General features: G+C 40.9%; 2 protein-coding genes across 5 annotated transcripts in view; one reads left to right on the top strand and one right to left on the bottom strand.

The window, feature by feature from the left end:
• Window positions 1–24,542, top strand: part of HERC4 (HECT and RLD domain containing E3 ubiquitin protein ligase 4) — a 121,866-nt gene that overhangs the window by 84,676 nt on the left and 12,648 nt on the right. The gene's annotated exons all lie outside the window — the stretch shown is intronic.
• Window positions 14,477–24,542, bottom strand: part of SIRT1 (sirtuin 1) — a 28,256-nt gene continuing 18,190 nt past the window's right edge. Inside the window, exons 7-9 of one of the 4 annotated variants that reach the window (XM_073353451.2) lie at window positions 21,508–21,694; window positions 19,278–19,856; window positions 14,477–15,007 (exon numbers count right to left, since the gene is read on the bottom strand). In XM_073353451.2, coding sequence (XP_073209552.1) covers window positions 14,949–15,007; window positions 19,278–19,856; window positions 21,508–21,694 — 825 coding nt within the window. In that variant the 3' untranslated portion in view covers window positions 14,477–14,948. The other 3 variants (XM_073353450.1, XM_073353452.2, XM_073353453.1) reach the window with 3 other exon arrangements.

Raw genomic sequence — 24,542 nt, 5'->3', positions numbered from 1 at the left:
CTACACTGGGTGGATTAATTGTAATGCATGATCTTCTCCACGCTGGCTGCAAGCTTTCTCTGGTTGCAAAACAGGATCTAAAAATGCCAGGGTAGGGACTTCAGATTGCTTGAGCAAGATAGCGAATTCTGATGGGTAGCTGATTCTAACACTACAATTCATGCACAGTTTTGTTTGGTATGATGTATCTCAAGTTTGGTAACTTAATTTGATGTTACATCTTTCCTGGGCCAATGTTGGTGCACTGGGCAGAAATTAGTTTCCTCTTTGCTGCTGCTGCTTCCATCCGCTTTAAGGTGTAGAGATCGACTGCTCTGCTCCCCATGGTAAGGGTGGTTCTTAAGGTTTCTCTTGGGCACCCTCATTTGCTCGCATCAGTTTGTTTCCACTTGAAGCTTCATATGGGAGTCTGTGTTGGCATCCAAAATACATGCCCCAGGGCTTCCTTCTGATTCTGGCAATGAGCTGCTGGTTGATTATTTCTTGGCTCTCTTTGTTGGTGATGAAGGTTTTCCAACCAATGCCTAGAATCTTTTGTAGGCACTTATTTATGAAGGTTTCTGGTTTTCTGTCTGATGTTTTGGTAGATCTCCAGCTCTCATAGTTTCAGTGTTAACATACAGCTATCTTGGAGTTGAAAATTCTGTTTTGTTCTGATGCTAGATATCATTGATTTCCATTTGTTAAATTTAGTAAATGTTGTGGATGCCGTTCCTGTCCTTGATGTCTCTTCCTTCATGAGGTAGCCATTGGCTAATATGGTAACTTTGGCAAAAAATATTTTATCTGATTTGCTGTATGTAAGAAGCTCCATTTGAGGATAATGTCCTTATGGATTCAGAGATGAGTTTTTAACAGAACATTACAACTACCAAAATATAAACTTTTGGGATTACAGTTAATTTCAAAGAGAAGATGCCAACAGAAGTAGAACTCTCATTAGTGTTTATTACCAATAACATGTATAGCTGTAAAGAAATTTTTTTTAAAAGAAATAGTCACTGACAATTGTGAGAATTTTTAGCCGTTCTTCAACTTTGGGCTAGCATTGATGCAGCTCCTCCACAGGGTAGCAATGGTGGAAGCTGGGTGGGGGGAGGGGAGAGGAAAGAAATGCTGGGTTGTTTTTGCTGTGTTTATTGGGAAAGAAAATGGCACCATATTTAGGAGGAGCTATCAGAGAGAGATAAGAAACTGTGCACATGGACTAAATGGGAGAGGTCAGAGGAGAAGAGTATTCATATAAAGGTACTTGAAGGTTAGAGAAGCAGATAATATGATAAGTGGGAAAGAGGCCAACAAGGGAAAAGCCCTGGGGAGTACCAAAATAGGGGAGGAAATAATGAATATAATGCTGAGGGATCACATAGCAAGACAGATGATGACTCAGGAAAGGACAGAGATCTAGCAGTCCAAGTCGTGTCAAGATGAGCTGGCCAAAAATTTTGCACAATTTATTCCAGTTTTTCAGTAGAAAATTGAATCCTCTTCCCCAAAAATATCCAGTATTTGAAAATTTTTCACTAACTCTTTCAGATTTTTTGAAACAGGAAAGCCAACATTTTTTAACAAACCTTTTTTGATTTTCTGGTATTTCATCCACAAACTTGGAGAATTTTAAAATTTAAAAAATTTCCATTTGGATTTTAAAGCCAATTTTTTTTTTTTACAAAGAGTTTTTCAACAAAAACATTTTGCCCAGTGCTAGACTCAAGAAGTAGGTAGCTGATGTCAACAGTAGATGAAAGATTGAGAATGATGGAGAATATACCCTTACACTCTGAAAGGAAGAGGTTAGGGTGACTTAGGACTTGTCTACAAGATTGCTTTAATTGCAACTTTTCACATTAATCCACTTTGAAAATGCTTTCATATACACAGCGTAACTCACTGTAGTGTACTAACTCTGCATTTATCGCAAACTCTGGAGTCTCGTTTCAAGTGCAAACTTTTGTTTCAAAGTGACTCTGTTGTTTGCGGGCACACAATGTTGCTAAGAACTACTTTGGCAGTCTTCCACTGGCTGTCCTACACTGCTTTGCGGGTGACCGTTACTGACTTGTCTGTTTACCTGTGCCTCCTCTCCTGCTCTGGGGCCAAATTATCCCTGGCTGTCCTCTCCCCCATTTATACGCTGGTGTATAGTCAGATTTTGTCTATTTGGTCCTGGATTCCTGTTTAATCACAATACCTGCAATACTTCAGAAGCCTTATAATGTGCTTTGAGCAGCAGCTTGAAGTCTCACCGAGACCCTGGGTCTCACTGCCTTCTGGGGAGTTGTTGGGGCAGGAATCTTTTGTGGCCAGCCACTACAGTAAAGACCATTTTGTAGTTATTGATAGGCTGATGTCTGCTATGGTCCATGACTGATACACCAAATGGTGCTGGATAAAAAGCAAACCACTCAGGAACACCTATGTTAAAATGAGGGACAGGAGGAAAACATCTAGCAGGGGACAGGTAACCTGCCAATTTTTAGAGGAACTGGACAGGATTTTATCAAACTACTGGACCACCTACCCCAGGCAGAGTGTGGAAGCTGCTGCCTGCAATCTCACTCCACACACCCCTCCTCCCCAAGGATGACCAGCAAGACTCATGAGCATAAGGAGGCCAGTGAAGAGATCTCTCTGGAAAGTCTGATCTGTTGGGACTCAGGACCCTGCTGCCAGCCAGGCTGAAGACTGATTCCTGCCCTGCAGCAACTAACTTTGATTCCCAGGCAGCAACCCAAAACAGGATGGAGGAGGCTGATCCTATGGAGGGAACCTTGACACGTACATTTTAATTTTTAAAATTATTTTACTATTAAGTTTTATTATTATGTAAGCAGAGTCAGGATGAGCTCCACCCTGACATCTGGTGGTGAGGTGTGGCAAGTTGTGGAAAAGAACTTCAGGGGCTGATCTCATTTGCATAGGCACACACACCCCGCCTAGCATGAGGCCATAACTGCCCAAATGGTCACTTTGGCTGTTGTGGGATCCCCAGTGTCTCTGTTATTGGGGGGGAAGAATAAATTGTTATTACCCTGATTATGGGAACTGTGCTTGGAACTGTACTTGGCCTTTTGTTATGATGGAGGGACTCACCATCAACTAAGTAGCACTCGCTAGGCAAGGGACATGGGTTCCAAAATCCTGTGAATTGAGAGAGGCTTGAGACAGGTATTTGTACCTGGTAGTGTGGGCCCCTTTGTGAGGGCCTGAAACACCAATTGTACCTCTGTCTCTCTCCACTGTGGAATGTCAGAGCTAATTTTGGGTCTATTAAGAATCTTGCTACAGGTACTGTGCTGAATTCACTTTGGCCTTATGGTGCACCAGCACTAAGGCTCCCACTACTATGAGCTGAAATCACTGAGAGCTGAAATCACTGAACACTGTGTCAAGTAGTGGGGAGCCGGAAGAACTAGTGTGCAGTGGTGCTGTTCATGGATAGGCTGGTGGAGTGTTTGTGAGACGGCGAGCTGTGCGGAGCGGAGCTGTTCGTGAGACAGCGGAGTGTTCATGAGACGGCCAGCTGAGCAGAGCCGTTCGTGAGACGGCGGAGTGAAGTGTTCGTGAGACGGCGAGCTGTGCAGAGCGGAGCCGGTCGTGAGACAGCGGAGCAGAGCCCTGTGGGGCAGTCAGCTTCAGAACACGTAAGGTGCCCCTTACCTCTTTCCCACCACACACAGGCACGTTTTAGCCAGACTGGGGAGCAACACTCTGCAGATGAACTTTTGAACTCTGGGTCTGGACTTTTTGAACTTTGGGTGATTTGTGGATTGCTGGACTCAAGAGATGTTTGGGTTCTGGGACTCAAGAACCCGAGGGAAAGGATGTGGCCCAATTTGCTGGGGTGGGTCTTTGCTCATGGTTTGGTTAAAGAACACTAGTTGTGGTGTTTCCCCAATTTAATGCTGATGTCATTCACCTCATGTTATTAAAGATTCTCTGCTACACCGAGACTGTGCTTGCGAGAGGGGAAGTATTGCCTCTTTGAGGCGCCCAGGGGGTGTGTAAGATTTTCCCAGGTCACTGGGTGGGGGCTTGAGCCAGTTTTGCATTTGCTTTGATGAGAGGGAACCCCTGTGTACTGAACCCGGCCCTTGCTGCTATCAACTTGGCCTGGCAGAAGGGTTACAATTAATTATTATTATAATGCTATACTATCATGCTAGCTTCTGTTCCGGGTGCCCCATGGCTGCAGCCATTGCAGATGAATGTCCATGTCCGTCCCTCGGCCCACGCTGTCCATTCTCCCACCTCTCTTCCTCCCACAGTGGTACCCCTTTCCAAAGTGATGGCTGCTCTGGCTGGACAGATGGTCTCGTCTTATGCTAAAGCCCCAACTACCAACTGTTCTCAGGCCCATGCTGAGAAAGGGACATGTCCATGTATCTATTTTTTCCCCCTTCCCTCAGCTGTTGTCCCTGGTTTTGCCTCTTGCCCCCCCAAAAAAACTTGCACCAAAACCATACACAACCAAAAATAAAATGTGTTCACCACCTCAATATGGCGGCCAGCATGACACAATGGCAGTCTTTTCCTCACCCGCTCCCATAAGAGATTCAAATAAGGAAAACATTATTTTGTGTGAAATGTAACGTTTATGCAGAAAGTGATAACAGGAAAAGAAGTTTGATTGGTGTTCTCATTTTACATGAGGTAGACATGGACATTGCATGCCTGTAAAGCCACAAAGAGTACAGCTCTTCTGTAAATGCCCTGGAACATGCATCGTTACAGACTGGTATCAGTGAATGCTTCAAGTAATCATCGCAGGACCCTATCTATTTTTCTCTGCACTTTCAACATGTCTGCGGGGGAGAGAAAGCAAAATTTAAGGCTAAGAAATTGCTTCGTTTTTGTTAGGAGATTATGAGGAAAAGCCACACAGCCTTTCCCTCCAGTATAGTTCATGACTCCCTTCCACTTTGCGGGGGAGGGGGAACCAACCATCTTGGTGAATCATTTCACAGTGTATCTTGCTGGAATGTTTTTTTTGAATAAGGCCAGTCACAGACTGCTAGTCACCCACCTCAATGTATCATCATCCAGAGTCAGAACAGCCTACAGGGGATGTAGAGTACTGTTAAGCTCACCCCCAGATTCACCTGATAACCCCTCCTATACCATATAAGCAGCTCCAAGGTAATGCAAATCCAGATGATGAAGATAATTCCCACCCCAGCCTCCAAGTCACAATGGCAAAACCACACAGCATGTACGGCATAGACAAAAATCCCAGTGCACACATCACTTACTGTCTCTGAGATTCCCCCAAGTCTGGGAGGAATCTCAGAATGGAAAAGCCAGAAATGCATGAAAAAAGAATGCTATTACAGCCTTCTTAGAATATAAACAAATAACAACTACTTGCCTTTAAAAATAAATAATAATAACCCCACAGCTATGGCACTGCACTGGCCAGATACTGAGGAGTAAGGCTGAGGGGGAGAAAATGGGAAAACTTGTGATAAAATGTTTGCAGACATCGTTACAGAGTCCAAAAAAAAAAAAAAAGAAGAAGAAAAAGTGGAGAGGTGGAAGCAATAACTGAAGACAGGGAGGGAAACTGATAAGGAGCTTTCCAGGGAGATCATTGCAGTGGCAAAGGACAGCATGGCAGGTGCTAAAGAAAACGTTGCCATGGCCAAAGGCAGAATGGAGAAAGACACAAGATGCAGAGGCAATGCAAAGCCAAAAGGCCCTGTTGCAGTGCTTGTTACCAGCAATGCAGTACTGCAGACCAGCATCCAGCCATGTTATGCAGCACAGACTACTGTAAACAAACACCCCCCACCCCATTCTTGCACCACTGCTCCCAGAGGACATTCCCTTCCTAGACCCCAGCCTAGGACACCAAGAACTATGGCACTTGGGACCCCAGCAGTCTTTTGATCCCTCTACCATTCTGGTAACTTTGACATGGCACTCCATGTCCGAAGTTCCACAAAACAGAAGAGAAAAAGCCAAGATGTATACTTGCCTGTGACTTTAAGCCCAACACCTCACTTGCATTGTGCCCTGCACGGCACTGTTACATTTTGTTGTTGTTGTTTTTTCACTGCTGGTTTGATGAAAGTGTTCTTTGTAATTAGACAAGATTGGTTCTTTTTTAGTATATCATTTCAGTGGAAGAACATAAGAATGGCCATACTGGGTCAGACCAAATGTCCGTCTAGCCCAGTATCCTGTCTTCCGACAGTGGCCAATGCCAGCTGTCCCAGAGGGAATGAACAGAACAGGTAATCATCAAGTGATCCATCCTCTCTTGCCCATTCCCAGCTTCTGGCAAACAGGCTAGGGACACCATCTCTGGAAAGCTAATGTGGTCTTCGTATGCATCAGGCGAGGTATTTCCAGTAGAGATAAGGAGGTTTTAGTACCATTATACAAGGCTCTGGTGAGACCTCACCTGGTATACTGTGAGCAGTTCTGGTCTCCCATGTTTAAGAAGGATGAATTCAAACGAACAGGTACAGAGAAGGGCTACTAGGATGATATGAGGAATGGAAAACCTGTCTTATGAAAGGAGACTCAAGGAGCTTGGCTTGTTTAGCCTAACTAAAAGAAGGTTGAGGGGAGATATGATTGCTCTCTATAAATATATCAGAGGGATAAATACCGGAGAGGGAGAGGAATTATTTAAGCTCAGTACCAATGTGGACATAAGAACAAATGGATATAAACTGGTCATTGGGAAGTTCAGACCTGAAATTAGACGAAGGTTTCTAATCATCAGGAGTGAAGTTTTGGAATAGCCTTCCAAGGGAAGCAGTGGGGGCAAAAGACCTATCTGGCTTTAAGATTAAACTCGATAATTTTATGGAGGAGATGGTATGATGGGATAACATGATTTTGACAATTAATTGATCTTTAAATATTCATGGTAAATAGGCTCAATGGCCTGTGATGGGATGTTAGATGGGGTGGGATCTGAGTTACTACAGAGAATTCTTTCCTGGGTATCTGGCTGGTGAATCTTGCCTATGTGCTCAGGGTTTAGCTGATCGCCATATTTGGGGTCTGGAAGGAATTTTCCTCCAGGGCAGATTGGAAGAGTCCCTGGAGGTTTTTCGCCTTCCTCTGTAGCATGGGGCACGGGTCACTTGCTGGAGGATTCTCTGCTCCTTGAAGTCTTTAAACCACGATTTCAGGACTTCAATAGCTCAGACATAGGTGAGAAGTTTTTCGCAGGAGTGGGTGGGTGAGATTCTGTGGCCTGCGTTGTGCAGGAGGTCAGACTAGATGATCATAATGGTCCCTTCTGACCTTAATATCTATGAAATCTATAATAGCCATTGATGGACCTATCCTCTATGAATTTATCTAGTTCCTTTTTGAACCCTGTTATAGTCTTGGCCTTCACAACATCCCCTGGCAAGGCGTTCCACGGGTTGACTATGCATTGTGTAAAAAAATGTGTCCTTTTGTTTGTTTTAAGCCTGCTGCCTATTCATTTCATTTGGTGACCTCCTAGTGTTTGTGTTATGAGAAGTAAGTAACACTTATTTACTCTCTTTGCAGCAGTCATGATTTTATAGACCTCTATAATATCCCCCCTTAGTTGTCTTTTTTCCAAGCTGAAAAGTCCTAGTCTTATTAATTGCTCCTCATAGAGAAGCCATTCCACACCCTCTAATAATTTTTGCCCTTTTCTGAACATTTTCCAATTCCAGTATATCTTTTTTGAGATGGGGCGACCAGATCTGCATGCAGTATTCAAGATGTGGGCATACCATGGATTTATATAGAGGCAATATGATGATATTCTTCAAGTGATTGCTCATGTGTATTCCACAATAGGCATGCGTGCTCACCACATGCACCGATGTCAGAAGTTTTTCCCATAACAGTACCAGTAGGGGAGCGCCCCTAGCAACCCCTGGAGTGGCGCCTCCATGGCACGGTATAAGGGGCACTGCGCGCTCCCCCCAACTTCAGTTCCTTCTTGCCGCCAGTGAAAGTGCTTCCAAGTTGATCTACTCCAGCTTTGCTGCAGCTCTTCCCCAGAACTCTTGTTCGTTCAGAGTATGGTACCTGTAGTTAATAGTTTGATTAGTTTTAGTTTAGATTAGTTAGTGCGCCTGGGCTGGGACATGACCCGCGCCCCGGGTTTTAAGTCAAGCGACACTTGTAGGCGACCGATGCCAGTAATTCGTCCACGTGGACTGTTTACACTGTTTGGGTGAAACCCATCTCAGCGATTGCTGCAAGATTTGCAAATCGTTCAAGCCTCGGACTGAGAGAGAGAGAGACATTAGGCTCCAGGCCATCCTGATGGAGTCGGCGTTGACCCCAACTCAGCACACTGCTCCAAATTGGCACCGGGTACCACGATGTTGGTGTGCAGTGACCCCCCAGTGCCATCTACCAGTTGGCATCGCTCCCCATCCGTGGGGCATGCCAAGAAGGCTAAGAGGAGGCCTTCTCCACTGCAGCACCAGAGCAAGACTGATGGAGAGGCTAGACCCACGTTGGGCAGTCCTCGGTCCCCATCGGCCTCTAGGCCTCTGACTCAGGTCGAGTAGAGTAGCCCGGCCCATTTGGAGCAGGCTTCCCTGGATGTCCAGATGCCCTGCATGCCAGAGGCCCTGCAAGTGGCCCAGGAAGTTATGTGCATGCCGGTTCCAGCACTGCTAATGTTGGCCCCACAGTCCAGAGGCAAGCTGCCGCTGGGATCTCTGCATTCACCTCGACTTGGTATCGGTCGTGGGAATATTCCCAATGCTGTTCGCCGCTCAGCAACCATCCCATGTGTAGTCCATGCAGGTCGCTGTCGACCCCCACCAGGTTGTCTGGCTGGGTTCCGACTGACAGAGACTTCAGGCACTGCTCCACCTCGAGGAGCGGACACCGACGGGACTGAGGCAGATGACACTGAAGGTCCTCGTCTCAGAGGGGCTATAGTAGCCAGTCGCGACACAAACGTTGACGCCATTCCTGTTCGTCGTCTCGCTCCAGGACCCCGCCATGGCACTGCTCCCACAGCCCTGGGTGTCAATCGCCATTGCCTCCTGTCATGGATCCGCCCGCTGGAGCCAATCGCAGAGCAGCTACTATAGGCGGTATCATTCCTCCACGTCAGGATCACACTCTTGTGGTGGGCACTGCTCCTGGTGCCGCCACTTCTCCCGGTCTGGGGACAGCAGCAGGTCGTATGTCAGCCTGGCCTCCCTTCACAGTCATCCATCGATGGGTCAGGCCAGACAGCCTGCTCTGCCGGTGCCACAGAAGGCAGCCTCCATGGTGTCCATGAGAAGGGCGTTGTGGCTCCTGCTGTCTGGGCTGTCCAGTGAGGCACAGAGTTCCTTGCAGGACCTCCCATTTGATGGCAAGTCTCTTTTTGTGGAACAGACGGACATAAAATTGCATGGCCTGAAAGACTCCCACATGACCCTCCAGACATGAGCAACACATCTCGAAGAACACCAGTTATGGAAAAGGTAACTGTCTTTTTTCTGTCTTATTATCTATCCCTTTCTTAATATTTCCCAACATTCTGTTTGCTTTTTTGACTGCCCTTTTACATTGAGCGGATTTTTCAGAGAACTATCCATGACTCCAAGATCTCTTTCTTGAGTGCTAACAGATAATTTAGATCCCATCATTTTATATGTATAGTTGGGATTGTGTTTTCCAATATGCATTACTTTGCATTTCATCTGTTTGTAACATAATAGCTTGGTTAATAATTAAAAAAAATTAAAATTCATTCATAAGGAGTCAGTTAATTTTACACCTAAAATAATATTTGCACTAATTCATAAGGTTTTACAAACATGTTGGCAAAGACACAAGGTACAATAGGAATTGCCACAACATTGTACTTCCACCCACCATAAACAACACTGAACTACACAAAATACTTCCACCTCCCTCCAGGGGTTAACAGCTAGATGTCCAACTGCACAATTTCAGGCCTGAAACTCAAAATAAGAACAGGCACCACTGACAATATTGCCCCAGCTGTTTGCATTTTGTATTGGATGCCTTGCTGGCTGTTCAAACTGCTGAGCAAATCTTTGCACTTTAGCTCACACCCACTGCTTTCCTCCTTACTCTTACAAACACTGTGGAAAATACAACATGCTGGTATAATCTTTGGCATGTTTTTTTCTGCTGTGTCCAACCTGTTCCAGAGTGCCGTCTACCTTTCAAATAACCAAATGCACTGTTCACGGTCATCCTGCAACTACTGAGGTTGTAGTCAAACTGGTCCTTCCTTCTGTACAAGAGGCCTGTGAATAGTTCATTAGTCAGGGAAGCAGAGGGTAAGCTGAGTCCCCAAAGAGCAATGACCACACCATCAACGTCCATAGTGTTTCCAGGAATAAACAGTCCTTTCTCTGTTAATTTAAATAGAGCTGAGTTCTGAAAGATCCTAGCATTGTGGAACCTTCCTGACCACCCAGAATTTAACCAAGCCTTTGGAGCACCATGGAGAAATATGCCTGCTTGTTTATGAATTCTAAGCCCTAATGGTGGGGGGAGGGGTAAATAGTATGCATGGGTCCCATCAATTGCTTCGATACAGTTTGGGAATCCCCTATGTGCAAAGCCATCAATAACCTCCTGAGCATTACCAAACTTTGTAACTTTAAAATTGTGACTGGTGTGGAGAAAGTGAATAAGGAAGCGTTACTTACCCCTTCACATAACATAAGAACCAGAAGTCACCCAATTAATAGGCAGTAGATTTAAAACAAACAAAAGGAAGTACATCTTCACACAGTGCACAGTCAACTTGTGGAACTCATTGCCAGGCTATGTTGTGAAGGCCAAAACTATAAGAGGGTTCAAAAATGAACTAGATAAGTTCATGGAAGAATCAATGGCTATTCATCAAGATGGTTAGGTTTGTAACCCCATGAGCTGGGTGTCCCTAGCCTCTGATTGCCAGAAGCTGGGAGTGCATGATGGGATGGATCACTCGATGGTTGCCTCTTCTGTTCATTCCCTCTTAAGCAACTGGCATTTGCCACTGTCAGAAGACATGATACTTGGCTAGATGGACCAGTGGTCTGGCCCAGTATGGTCATTCTTATGTTCTAACCCAGTGCAACAGTACCTTTTCCATGGCATCACACACCTGCATGACAATGGTCCCAAAGCTGATTTCACCACACCAAATTGGTTCATACAGATCAACTGCATTCAGGAGTGGATAGCTTCTGGATGACAGTTGCAATCAGCTTGTTCTTGAGTATGGGGCACCGCATGTCAGTATACTGCTTCTGCAGCTCCCGGGTTAGTTCAGCTCATCGCAGGTAGTCATCCCAACTCTACAGAATGATCTTTTCCCACCAATCCATGCTGGTTTTCCAAACCCAGATATGGCACTGCATGCTGTGAAGATGCTTCAGGAACTGGTCCTCTGCTATGAATTGCTTGGGATCATCTTCTTCCTCATCCACATCCCAATTCCACTGCTACTGAAGACCCTCCTGATACTAAAGGAGCTGCTGCTGCCACCATATCATCTGCTCACTTGTGCAGATGGTGAAGTCCAAAGTCAAACTCATCTGGCTTTACGTGCTGAAATACATGCCAAGCAGCCTCTATATATTTGAGGTTGACAGCAATGTCATGGAGCAGTTGGGTCCATGCTGGCCAACAACAATTCAAAAATGGCACTAGCCCAACCATAAAGGAAGTAAAGGATGAAGACAGCTGAATCATGGCATTTTTAAAAATTTGAACTAGCCTGGCATCTACTATGCATCCCATAATGCACACTCAGCACCAAAGGCCCATGGGATATCCTCTAAGAATGCCATGCCGTCAGTCCATAGCACACCACATGTACTTACAGAGGACACACCAGCCCTAGTGCTGAGGCTTCCGTGTGGCATGTTATCTGATGTACAGCAAAAAGTTGGGTGTTGTGTAGACAAGCACTTAGTGAGGGCTGTTTCAGTGGAATGGATATAAAGGTGAGGGTTAGAGTAGGGGAAGTCAAGGCATTGGGCAAGAAAAACTGCACAAAGATCTTAAAAATAAAAAAGAAGAGGGAAATAGGTTGATAGAGATGTCAGGCTGAGTTAGGTCACATTAACAGCCCAAAGGTTAAAGTAACTGACATGCATATAGAAGAAGCTGGAGATCAGAAACTCTGTTTTAATTTGCCTGGATATACACATTAAGGACCCAATCTAAGTTGTTATAGGGTTCATATAAACTCCTAATAGACAGACAATGGGTAATGGCTGAGTTAAATTTAAGAGTTTAAATTGTTGCTAAAAGTTACAAATGTATAGATAAGTACTCTGTTTTTCATTTGCATGTTGTGAAAAGATAAGGAAGGTCCTTAAAGTGGATTTGGAAAATAGTTAGCTCTTCAAAGAGTGACTTTTAAATCTTAAAATGGTAGAGAACAGAAAATGACAATCAGCAATATCTTTTGGATTTCTGGACATTAGAGTCATTAGAATGCTGATCACTCGGCAAACATGAAGAACTATGAGAATCAATATTTTTTTCCTGGAAATTTGTCCTGTAACTCTAGCTAAAATATGTGAACTTAATTCCATTGATAAAAATGTTTAATAATGTAGTCACATGCTATAGAAAAGTAGTGTGCAAAATGGAGGGAGAGGGTAGGATTTGTTTTGAGACTCAGCTTCTGCCAAAATATTGCTGGAACAGAGCCATTAAGGAGCAGAAGCAGCATTTGCTACTGAGTCAGAGATAAAAACAGATATGACAGCTCTAACTTAATTTTCCCCCATATCTATTATTAGTTCTCACTCTCATCTGTAAAGCACTTTCATAATTGTATGATTGATGTGTAAAAATCTCAGTGCCTTCTTATGCTTTTATTGCTACACTTCCAGATTAATGTTATTAATTTAATCTGGTTTGCAATAAATGGTGGTTGTATAATTTCAGGATGCCATAATTAAGTTCACAGATAGAATAGGATGGCTCAGGGAAGAACATTCCCTTCCCTCCACTCCCCCCACAAGCTGTTATTTACCAATATAATATATACATGCACTTGGCATCAATTTTCAGACTATATTTCATAGGATGGAGGAATCAAGGAGTTCAAATTCCCCATCTGCCAATTTCCACCTGAGATCACAAGAGCATTCAGCATAAACCAATGACGCTTATTCAGCATCCTAATTTTCCAACTGCTGCTTATGCTTTTCCCACCCTCCAGAAAGTGCAAGCCTTAGTTCAAGAATAACACAAAGACTGTTCACTTCAAATAAGAGTAAACAGGGCTGTGTTCTGGTAATACACTGTAATTTGCTAGTGTAGACAATCGTCATGAAGGTAGAGTGGAATGCTAGTCGTGAAATGAAAGGCTCTGAATTCAGATAGAAGCCCTTAGCCAGTTACAGTTGCTTCAGGCTTGTCAGTTTAAATGCTCTGACTTTACAGTACTTTTGAAGAACAATGTGCCTCTGTATTTGATCTTCTTACCACTGTCTTCTTTTATTTGGTCTCAGGATAGCAAGTCCCACACAAGGACTTGGACAAAATAGTAAGAGGTTACATGCAGTTACACTTCATCCAGTATGTTAACACCTGCCTTGGGGTATACAGAAGTAAAAAAGCCCTTTAAAGGAAGAGTAAAACACTGGATCTTACCATTCCCTAACTTAAAAAACTAACCACCCAATACCATAAATCTGGGGTGAGTTATTGCTAACTTCTAATTGGCTAGATTGCTAGTCTACACAGTTACATACCTGTAGAGCAGTTACTTTGCAAAAAGCTGGTCTTGGGTACTGTGCTGAATGTAGTGACCAAAACAGATGTCTGCTAATGTAGGTGTGTTCATTTATTGATGCCCACCTTCAACTAAACGTTTTCATAGCTTGCTGTATGTGAAATAAGGCACAGGGAGGATGGTTCTGACAAAAAGCTACCACAGATTATGTTGGATCGTATTAAAGAAGTTCTGTATTAAAATCACAAATGAGTTTGATTCCCCATAGTTCAAATTCCAGGGTATTACTAATTAAGGTCTCTTGGTTTTGGTACTGTTTCTCTCCCTCTATGTGTGAAACTTGCAAGCTGCTAACAGTGTTAGTACCTTCTAAGACAGTCTGTTCTCAAAGCAATTCACAGAGAGAGAGACTCAAAACAATACTCTAACAACAGAAACAGCACCCAGAGACTCCCCGCCCTTTTGTTGTATTAACAATTGTGATTAAAATAGAGATAGAGGATGTATGTGGATGGATGCTTGGTGTGGATAATAACTGAATGATCAGGGAGGTGCCAGCCTAAGAATCCAGTGTCCATCGGCTGAAGAAGGCATCAAGTGGAAATAACCAGAGGACCCCCCGGAGGACAGACTGGAATCCACCCAACAGCCTCAAGAATGGGAGAACCAAAGAACAAGATAGCACATTCCTGACGGCTCCAAGATGTTATCTGCTGATTGATTCAGCAACAGCATGATGAAGCAATTCCCATAGACTGGCATAGGAAGAAATTCCTATAAAAATAGACTCTAAAAAGTGAGAACTTTGGGGTCTGATTCTGCAAACCAACTTCCAGGAGCATCAGATGAGCATCTGACAAGGCCCTGCTCCCTCCTCATGTCCAGGCCACCTGGCCAGTGGCTTGGCATAAGCAACTCTAAGGCTGGTAACTATGATAACAACCTTGCAGAACCTGTGTGTGTGTGTGTGTTTGTATGAATGAATGTGTGAATAAATATGAGATTGAATGGAATGTTATAACTATAACTAACTGCTTACTATGATTCTTTCTGTATTCACAATAAATGTGGTATTTTGCCTTTTTCCCTTTAATAAGATCCTGCTGGTTTTTATTTTATTGGTACAACAGTAACAGCTGTCTTTACTGTTTAAGAGGTTAAAGATTTCATGGAAATTGACAGTAGGCTATTCAATCTCCACTCCTGCGTTCTTTTCCAAGGGGCCACTCAAGGGGTAAGGGGAAAAAAATTCTTTGTCACGACTGTATCTCTTCTACACAGAGAAGCTCTTGCACCAGCACTTAGCTATCTTTTCACATTCACTGAAATAAACTGTAAGGGAGAAAAAGAGCCACAATAAATATGTTTCACAGCCTGCACTTGTAAATATTTCATATGACATCAGTTGACAAATTTAGAACTTTTATAAGATACGTTAAAGCTCTGTACACAAATTCTTAACAGGGACAAAGTCAAATGACAATTTTAATAGACTTTAGAACAGAGAGTGTACGAGTATAAAACACTGGTTTGTATTTCAAAAGTTGCAGGAAGAGAACCAGTCATTTTAAACAGTCTTCTACAAAACATATGCCAGTAGATTACATAAAAGACACTATATACAATATAAAAGAGCAGAAAACAATCCTCACTGTAAAAATAATTTAAAACAAAATCTTTCAATTTAAAATATCTCCTATAACACAAACTAATACATTGTGACATGCAAGTGAAAATTAAACATACTGCATTCTTTAATGTAGCCAAATAAAATCTGACATAAAATTTGGACCATGAGACAACATGCCAACATTTTTTAGATGAACACGGAAGGCCATTCTTAATACATCTGAAAGTCTCTGAATTACTTAACTGATTTTATGTTTAAAGAACAGCTACTATACATATTCCAAAATGTAATAAATATTAAAGCAAAGTATGAATAATCTACAGCTGTAGAGTTCTTTTGGGTCAGTGTTGCAAGAAAGTGGTTTATAGAAAACAAATGCTTCACTTGCTACTATACTGTGCAATTTTGCAAAATATTTAATTCTAAAAGCATGGAAACAAATCTACAGTTGAAAAAAGTATGACATCCAGTTTTAAGGCAACCTAGCATTTGAAGATACACTGTAGGAGCCAATTTCAGTAGCTGATTTGCTTTCTAGTACAAAAACACTGAACTAGTAGGTAATAAGGTATCATTCTCCAGACAGGAGACAGAACCTCAAAGAGGCACGCTTTCTAGTTGAGTTATGGTTACACTGCATTTTACCAACTACTTTAGAAGTGTAAGCAGCTAATTGCCAACTTTTTGTGTAACAGAAAAGGGAGAAACTAGTTCAAATGATAAGCACTCAGATATTTGGGAAAAGATCTTCCCCTCCTTACATTCTCCTAGAAGTAAGATTTACAAATTCATAATAGTTTGCATTTTAACAGCTTGGCAGTTTATCAGAAAGGATTTATGCAAGCTGTACTACACTGATAGACCTTTTATACAAGAACTTGAAAAACTTCTGCAGTTAGAGAATCCAATTTGTTTCTTTAAATAGAAAATATTTTCATAGCATTTCTTATTGTCTTGTTATAGTTTTATGAGCCAATATAGACAACGCTTCATGTCCACAGGAAATATCAGTCATCCTTCAAAAATGCTAATTAAGCATGATGCTCTTCAGAGCACTTTATATAAGTCTCAGCAAGGCAAAAACATTTTCAAGTGCTCTCTGTCTTGTTTTATTTTTAACTATCTACTGACACGGTCTCAAATATTCAAAGTAACAAAGCAAAAAGTAGCTGCCACAGAAAGTCTTGAAAAATGCCAGTGTTTAATGACAGATTATAAAAGAATGAAAGAATTAGCAGAAGCACAAAGAGGTTATAAATAAACCAAACTGTTATAAGCCATGAGGCATAAAAATACCATTCTTTGGTCTAGATTAGCTGTTCCCTTTTTATTAGTTTAACATTCCAATGGCTTTTTCAAAACTGCTTAAAAATAATATATGATATTCATTAAGCAAAAATACTGTATGTGTGCATGTACATATACACACACAGATGCCTGATCACACAAATAAACTTAATAAAAGTGAACATAGTGACAATTACTTAAAGATACTCTTAGTACCTTTTTTAAAATAAAACAATTAGTGTTGAATGCAGTTACAAAATTTTATTGAAAAAAGTTTTAAAAAACTGCATGAAAATCTGTTTTAGTTGTTTATGAACATTACATCCTTATGGTTTCCTTGCTTTAAGTTCAGAAGTAAACATTCATTTCAACATGCTAAAGCTGGTGGAAAAGTTCCTGTAACCAGTCAATGATTACTTTACAATTTGTTTGATGGACGATCAATTCCTGCAGCTTCATTTATATAAGCTGGTTCACCAACTGCATCTTGAACCACTCCATCTTCCCCAAATCCAGTCTCCTCTTCTCTCTCTGGAGCATCCTCCTCCTCCATGCCATTATAGAATTCTTCAATCTCACTTTCATCTTCTACATCTAAGCTTGGACTATGACAAGAACCACTATCACTACTACTCCCACAAGAACTAGTTGATAGGACATCGTCTTCAGAGTCTGAGTATACCTCAGCCCCATGGAAAATGTAGCGATTTGGTGGTAAAAATAAGTATTGAGTACCTGGAAATACATTTAATCAATTAAGAGTAATCTGCTTAATTGTTAAGTAAAAATAAATTTTGATGCAGTACAATCTTTCTAACCACAAAACCTATTTCCAAATGTGCAATATTATGCAGAAATCTAACAGGAACAAGTTATAAGACCATTATAGTCCAGTATCCTGCATCTAGTAGTGACAAATACCAGATACAGCATAGGAAAGCAAGGCATTCCTTTCCTCAGTCTTCCCATAACATATACTTGTTAAATACAAATTATGCATTACTGTACAAGAAAGGGATAATGCTTTCCTGATTTCCACTTGTGATCAATTTCAGCCCTAAAGCATGAGGCTGAGTTATCCATAACAGTATTGGTTTTCAAGGCTTTCAACATTAATATTCATGATTACCCAGTTCTTTTAAAAAAAAAAAAAAAAAAAAAAACAACCCAACAATCTCACACACTTGCAGTAATGAATTCTACAGATAATGAAAAATATTTATATATTTAATGTTACATTCTAAACTTACTACGCTTTCATTTCAATGCCTCTGTTCTTGAAGTCTATTCCTTTTAGTGCACCAATGCATTTTGTTCACTTTTATTGAAGCAGCACCATATGCTTTCTTACAAATTATTCATGACTATCCCCTAAATCTCTTCTCTTCATTCAGAGAAGATGGGCATATTTAGGAAATTTCTTAAATGATGTGTACTTTATGTTTCAGACATCTTGTTTGCCAGCTTTCTATCTAATCTGTTTTAATCCAACTGAAGTTTCATATTCTGGTAGAGTGTGTTAATTTCATCAGTTCTCTTGCTTTGGTATACTGACCACCACTTCCATATCGATTCACTGGAGTACCTTTTCTTCACTCTGAGAAGCAATGATTAGATTCTAAACTCTTTAAAATAAGAAGTGTTGGTTTTAATGGAGGTAAAACATCATGTATGCATACTATACTGCATAGTTTAAAAACAAAAGAAAATTTCACAACAAAAGAATGGCAGTGTGTTTATAGCCCAGCTCTTTTCATTACTTTCTTACAGCAAGCACTTGTCTTTCCCAGCTCTAGAAATGTTTTCCTAGACTCTTATGCACTATTAAATATTACAATAGCACAAATCTGGACATTATACTGGGTGCTGTACAAATAGAGATAAAGACACAGTCTTTGCTGCGGAGAATTGACCATCTAAAAGCTTGTCAATGCCAATTCATTTTGTAACAGTGAAATGGTAATTTCTATGTATTTCATGTCACCAGAACATTCAACGGGCTATGCAACAGAATTACCATAGAGATTTGCAGAAACTCCAAAGTTTCTTCAAACTATTACAACTAAAAATGAGTAGGATGAAGTGCTGGTATTAATATCTCACAGCATCACTATTACTGCGTGTAATTACGGTGACAGTTTGAGAAATTAAACGTCACTTACGAGATTTGCTTCCCACTCAATATGATGCTTTTTTCACCCAAAATACTGCAATATAGCCATTATACTGAAATGTAAATAAAACTTCTGTTCAATGTTTTTATAATTTAGTGTGTGAAAAGATTAACAAATTAATGCTTCACCAAAAGTAACTTTGGCAGAGCAATTAAAAGCTTTGGCTTTTGATAATCTCCAACTCCCTGAATCTTGCTTTTCCCCCCACAGTACGCTTTAATAACTTAGTTGTTTATTTCATGTAGGAAAAAGAGAGAGGATTCTTCAGTTTCTCTTTAGATTCTTCCCATGGCTCTAGTCAAATCGTGCATTTTTCATTGTCACTGCACATAGACTACTTCCTGCTTGCTTCTCTAAAATAGACTTTACTTCATATATTACTGAAGTGTCTCCTGAAACAACGTTCTCTACTGCCTCAAACAAATTAAGAACATTTTACTGCTTTAAAATACTTAAGGTCTCATATCCTACATATGAAAATCAAGATGGTTGATTGTGAGTTTACACTTACCATCAAGCCGCTTGCTAATTTGTTCTTTTGCAAATTTGTTTGCCAAACATTTCCTCAATGTTTCAACAGATGAAGTTATTTCATTTTTCTCTTTATTTTCCTCCTTGTTAGATCTATTATCCTTCATATGTTCTGAGTTGATTAACTGGCCAGTAATACTTTCAGAGTTTTCTGAGCATGCTTGTGCTTCTTGCAATTTATCCTCCATGCAATTCCCTTTAGATTCTGAGGCAGGATCAGAATTTTCTGCCTTACTCTGAGAGCATCCAACTGAAGGTACCACTAAAGGATCTGGTGGTGTAATTCTGTTTGGTGAACTAGAGTCTTCAGAAATTTTTAAAGGGGTAGGTGGTAACTCAGCTGAATGCATTTCAAGTTCCTTGTGCATTCGTGAAGGTTTTTCTGTTATTTCTGAAAGTTTTACTGAGTTATAGCAAAGTTTTGTATATTCACCACCTAGCCTTTGACATAATTCATTAATAATGACATCACAGTCTCCAAGAAGTTCCACATCAAAGTGTAGATGAGGCAAAGGTTCCCTATTAATTAAGATCTGAGGCACTTCATGGGGGATGGAACCTACACACAGAAAAGATCAGTCACCACAAAACTTTAAAAATACTTATATTTCTGGTAAAGGTAAAATTCTTTAACAGCAGATAGAATGCACTAACATTACTGATAAAACAAAAGTTTGTTAGTTGGAGTTCTCCAAGTTCTCTCTATATGCCCACTAATGAGAGACTAAAACAAAGAAGTTTGAGAAGTAAACAATTAACTTAAAATCTAGTCAATTAAAAAACAGTAATTTCAGGTGTTATACCTGCCGTTAGTCTACCAACAATTTTGTGGCTTTATAGTAATTTCCTTTTATTTTTTAAACAAGTGTTCCTCTACTCTGTTACTATGTAAAAAACCTATGCAAACAGAAGAAACTGATTACAGTGAAAAAAGTTACTGTCAAATGATCCAAGTAAACAAATAGAAAAGAGACTTCTCTAATCTCTTCGAAAAGTTACAATAATTTATGAATTACTTGAAACAATGCAAAAATTTTCAGAAAGAATTGTGACTTTCAGTTAATGATATCCCTTTAACTAGAGCAACAGAAACGTTCTGAGACTGCAAACCACATTGCATGCAAAGGATTGCTTAACCTGCCTGCCTTTTCATATTTGGAACAAAAAACTTGCTGACCCATCTTTGGTTCTTCAGATAGCTGACTAAAGACATCCAACTTTATCCAAGGATGAAGTAAGGAGAGAAATGATCTGTGAGGCAAAGCTTTACTCTATGGTCATAATTTCATGCTCCCCATTCAGCCTAAATGACAACTTACCTATGGAGGAAAGAAGGCCCACAGATAAAACAACAGCAGACACTATAACAATGAACAACTGACCAGCAATTGTTCCAAACTGACATTTTTTAACTTGATAAGGCGTTAATATCTCTTCACAAATTTGTACAAACGAACAGACAGTATTGGTAAACCCAGTGTACACCAGGCAAATAAACCATTGCTGACAATGATTTTCAGTACTTTCTGAAACAGTGATGGGGCTAGTTTTGTCCAGTCTACACTAGCACAAACAGTTTTACACACCAGTTCTGGGGAACTCAAGGATACTAAAACTTCTAAACAACCACCATACACATTGCCTAGTTTTGCACAGTGCTTAAAAACAAAGGCTTGAAAATAAAGATTACATTTAAAGCAGACCTTGACAAAATAGTCTTTTTTTTTTTGTCAAGCCAGCACTCCCTATCAAACATCTGAGAGATTATAAATTTTTTTTTATTATCCAAGTGCAAGGGGAGAGGAAAATCTGTGAAAAGCAGAGATGGAGAACTAAAACGTATAATGAAGTCAGACAAACCACCCGTGAAGTATTTTTGTGAAGAAATTTAATATTTTAGATTTTTGTTGCTTTGATACATTCCTCGTCACTTGTTTAAAAAAAAATTTAGATTTGTTTTGTCTCTCTTATCAGATTTGTATAGGAAACTTTCCTTAATTATATGCTTGAATTAGAAAAAACAAGATAATCAGTCCAGCTTCCACACTGAACCAAAACCAAGGAAGATCTCAAACATTTGTTGGGATTGTGTGGAACAGAAGCTAGATGGTGTGCATTATCTTACATTTTTAAATTTGTCTTCACCAGAAACTTTTGCATCAGAATGCTTTCTTTGTTATTCCCCGAAATTATTAGCAATAGCCACTTACTTGGAATCAGTGCTACTGGTCTTACTTTCAGTGAAGACCCAATAACAATAAGGAGATCAACTTCATCTTTGTCATACTTCATGGCCCTATGGAACTGCTCAGGTAAGTTTTCTCCAAAGAACACTATTTCTGGCTTCATGATGGCAAGTGGTTCATCAGGTGGACACCTGGGACATCTTGGAACAACCTGCATTTTAAAGGTTTCAGAGCAGCAGCCGTGTTAGTCTGTATCCGCAAAAAGAAAAGGAGGACTTGTGGCACCTTAGAGACTTACAAATTTATTTGAGCATAAGCTTTCGTGAGCTACAGCTCACTTCATTGGATGCATTCAGTGGAAAATACAGTGGGGAGATTTATATACACAGAGAACATGAAACAATGGGTGTTACCATACACACTGTAAGGAGAGTGATCAGGTAAGATGAGCTATTACCAGCAGGAGTGGGGGATGCATTTCTACTGAATGCATCCAATGAAATGAGCTGCAGCTCACGAAAGCTTATGCTCAAATAAATTTGTTAGTCTCTAAGGTGCCACAAGTACTCCTTTTCTTTCTGCATTTTAAATTATTTCATTAATAATCATGGATCCAACTTTTTAACGAGAATCTCAAGTTTGAACAGTTCTTCATTGTCAAAATGTATATTGTGAAAGGTATTAAAAGTAGCTTCAGTAAGTTATGCAGTCTACTCAGTCTGTTTTTCTGCTCTATGCAGACCTCTTGTGCATCCCAAACTCTGCTGCTCTGCACACACAGTAGCATGTGAGTGACAGGGCAGTACTGGTTGGGTAGGAAGTACCCAAGAAAATATAACCTTTATTTAGCGACTTCTTTACTGAAGTCCAGAACTTAATTTCACACTTATCAAACATGGGCTTAGTCTACTACTACCCAGTACTAGCTAAATACATTACCATCAAGCAGAATTTATTCTAATATTGTTCTGACTAAACAAGAGTTATTAACTGCCAATTCCTGGAAGATGTCCCAGTATAAAGTAGCCTTCCCAATCAAAGTGTGTACTGTAATAGTTTTACGTTTATATAACCTTTCATCCTGAAGTTTTTACAAATTACATGCATATAGCACCACTGAACTCTAGCAGATAGCCAGTTAACCACATCCTGCATAATAGTACAGGAATGATAAACTTTGCATTTTGACACCAGGGTAGACTCCCTTAATAAATTTTCAACTCCTGCACAGGACAGAAAAATGAAGCTCACTGGAAACTAGTTCTTTGAGAGTGTTGTCTCCATATCTACACTTGTGTAATGTCCACTCCATTGCAGCCATTGAGCTTTGGGAGCCTTCTGGATACTTGTGCATCCTCTCTCACAGCTCTGAATGTTTGGAATGGACTTTATAGAAAGTTGATGCACCCTTAACTGCCTCAGTTCTTTCTGCTAAACTACAGAGTGCTAAGACTTGAATTTAGGAAAAGAGGGGAAGGAGGGTGAGGAGTGTGAATATACAGAGACAACACTCTAAAAAAAACTACTTACTGCTGAATAATCTCTCTTTGAGATGGCCGCTGCAGGTTCCCATTTGTAGTCTTGCATGCAGTACAACTCCTAGGAAGGAGGGCTGAGGTGTTCTCATTAAACAGACTCAGAACTGCCCTCCCATAGCAAGCATTAGATCTCAATGGCAGATCAAGAGACTAGTGCTGCATAAAAGTGTGAAGAGATCTCCAGGCAGCACCTGCAGACTTTTAAGCCAAAAACTTTGAGAGCCAATCTGAAAGCTCTATGAAAAAAAGACATCTTTTAAGTAGAGAACCATGAACTAGTACTTTGGGTGAGAGGCAGAAATAATGGAAGCTGGTGTCAGTATGTGGAACTTGAATTTTCTGATTAAGCTGGCTGGTTTCTGGAGGTCCACAATAGGACAAAAGCCATCTCTGAAAAACCAAAAATAGATTTTTTTCCCCTTTGTATTGAGGCGCTCTCTCTGCAATTCCAGTCTTTACACAAGGAATCCACTTCTGCTCTGAACAGATTCTCACAAGAGGGATCCCAGAGAAGTGAGATGGCATGAGGGCTGGAAGATGGTATGGAGTGAGGTTGGATCACAAATCCAGACTAAATGGTCTCTAGTATCCCAAGCCAAAGGGAAATTAACCAAGTGCTCCCCAAAGGGGACAGAGGAGGAGGATGAAGTTGAAACTTGCTCTGGGCTCTCACAGAAAACTTCAGATCTGATGAACTGCTGATAAAGATGACGACAGAGCATTTAGCTGCTCTCTGCCTGAAGAGTTTTACATTGCTCTGACTCCTTCTGTTGATGCCAACAACAGCTCTCTGGAACTGCGGTTGGAAACTTAAGGATGTGTAAGGTAAAGTCTTTTTTGTGTAAGAAGGAAAAAGACATGGAGGCATTCCTTCTTTTGATCTAGATTAAGCAGTCCCAGAGACCAAGTAATGGTATCCTTCATTCTCTCCAGGTCTCATTCATCTTAAGGCTAAAAAACCCATTCTCATGGGCCCGAATCTCAGACAAAAGGCTCAATGACTTGTGACAAATATATTCTCTCAGTGAAACAGCTGACGCCACTATCCAGTCCAAAGTGTCTGAAACATAAGTAGCTATGCTTCAGTGTTATACATCTTTCTGTTATGAGCTTCTCCACTAATTCTCAGGAAGATGATTGTTAAGGGGGAGCATCTGTTTCAAAAGCTGATATTTGATATTGAGAAGTTAAAGGGGAGGGATAGCTCAGTGGTTTGAGCATTGGCCTGCTAAACCCAGGGTTGTGAGTTCAATCCTTGAGGGGGCCATTTAGGGATCGGGGCAAAAATTGGGGATTGGTCCTGCTTTGAGCAGGGGGTTGGATTAGATGACCTCTTGAGGTCCCTTCCAACCCTGATATTCGAGGATTCTATAGCTAGAATAGATAGTTGGTCACTCAAATTCCCAGGGTACCTCAGAGTAAACTTCTCCATACACCCATCCCCCCAAAATTATTCCTGCTGGCATCCTTGCTATTGGGAAGGAAGGTCCATCCTGACTTAGAGCTTTTTACTGGCCACTG

This window comes from Lepidochelys kempii, chromosome 7 (genome assembly GCF_965140285.1).
Source record: "Lepidochelys kempii isolate rLepKem1 chromosome 7, rLepKem1.hap1, whole genome shotgun sequence".
NCBI lineage: Eukaryota > Metazoa > Chordata > Testudines > Cheloniidae > Lepidochelys > Lepidochelys kempii.
This window is presented reverse-complemented; position numbering and strand designations above follow the sequence as displayed.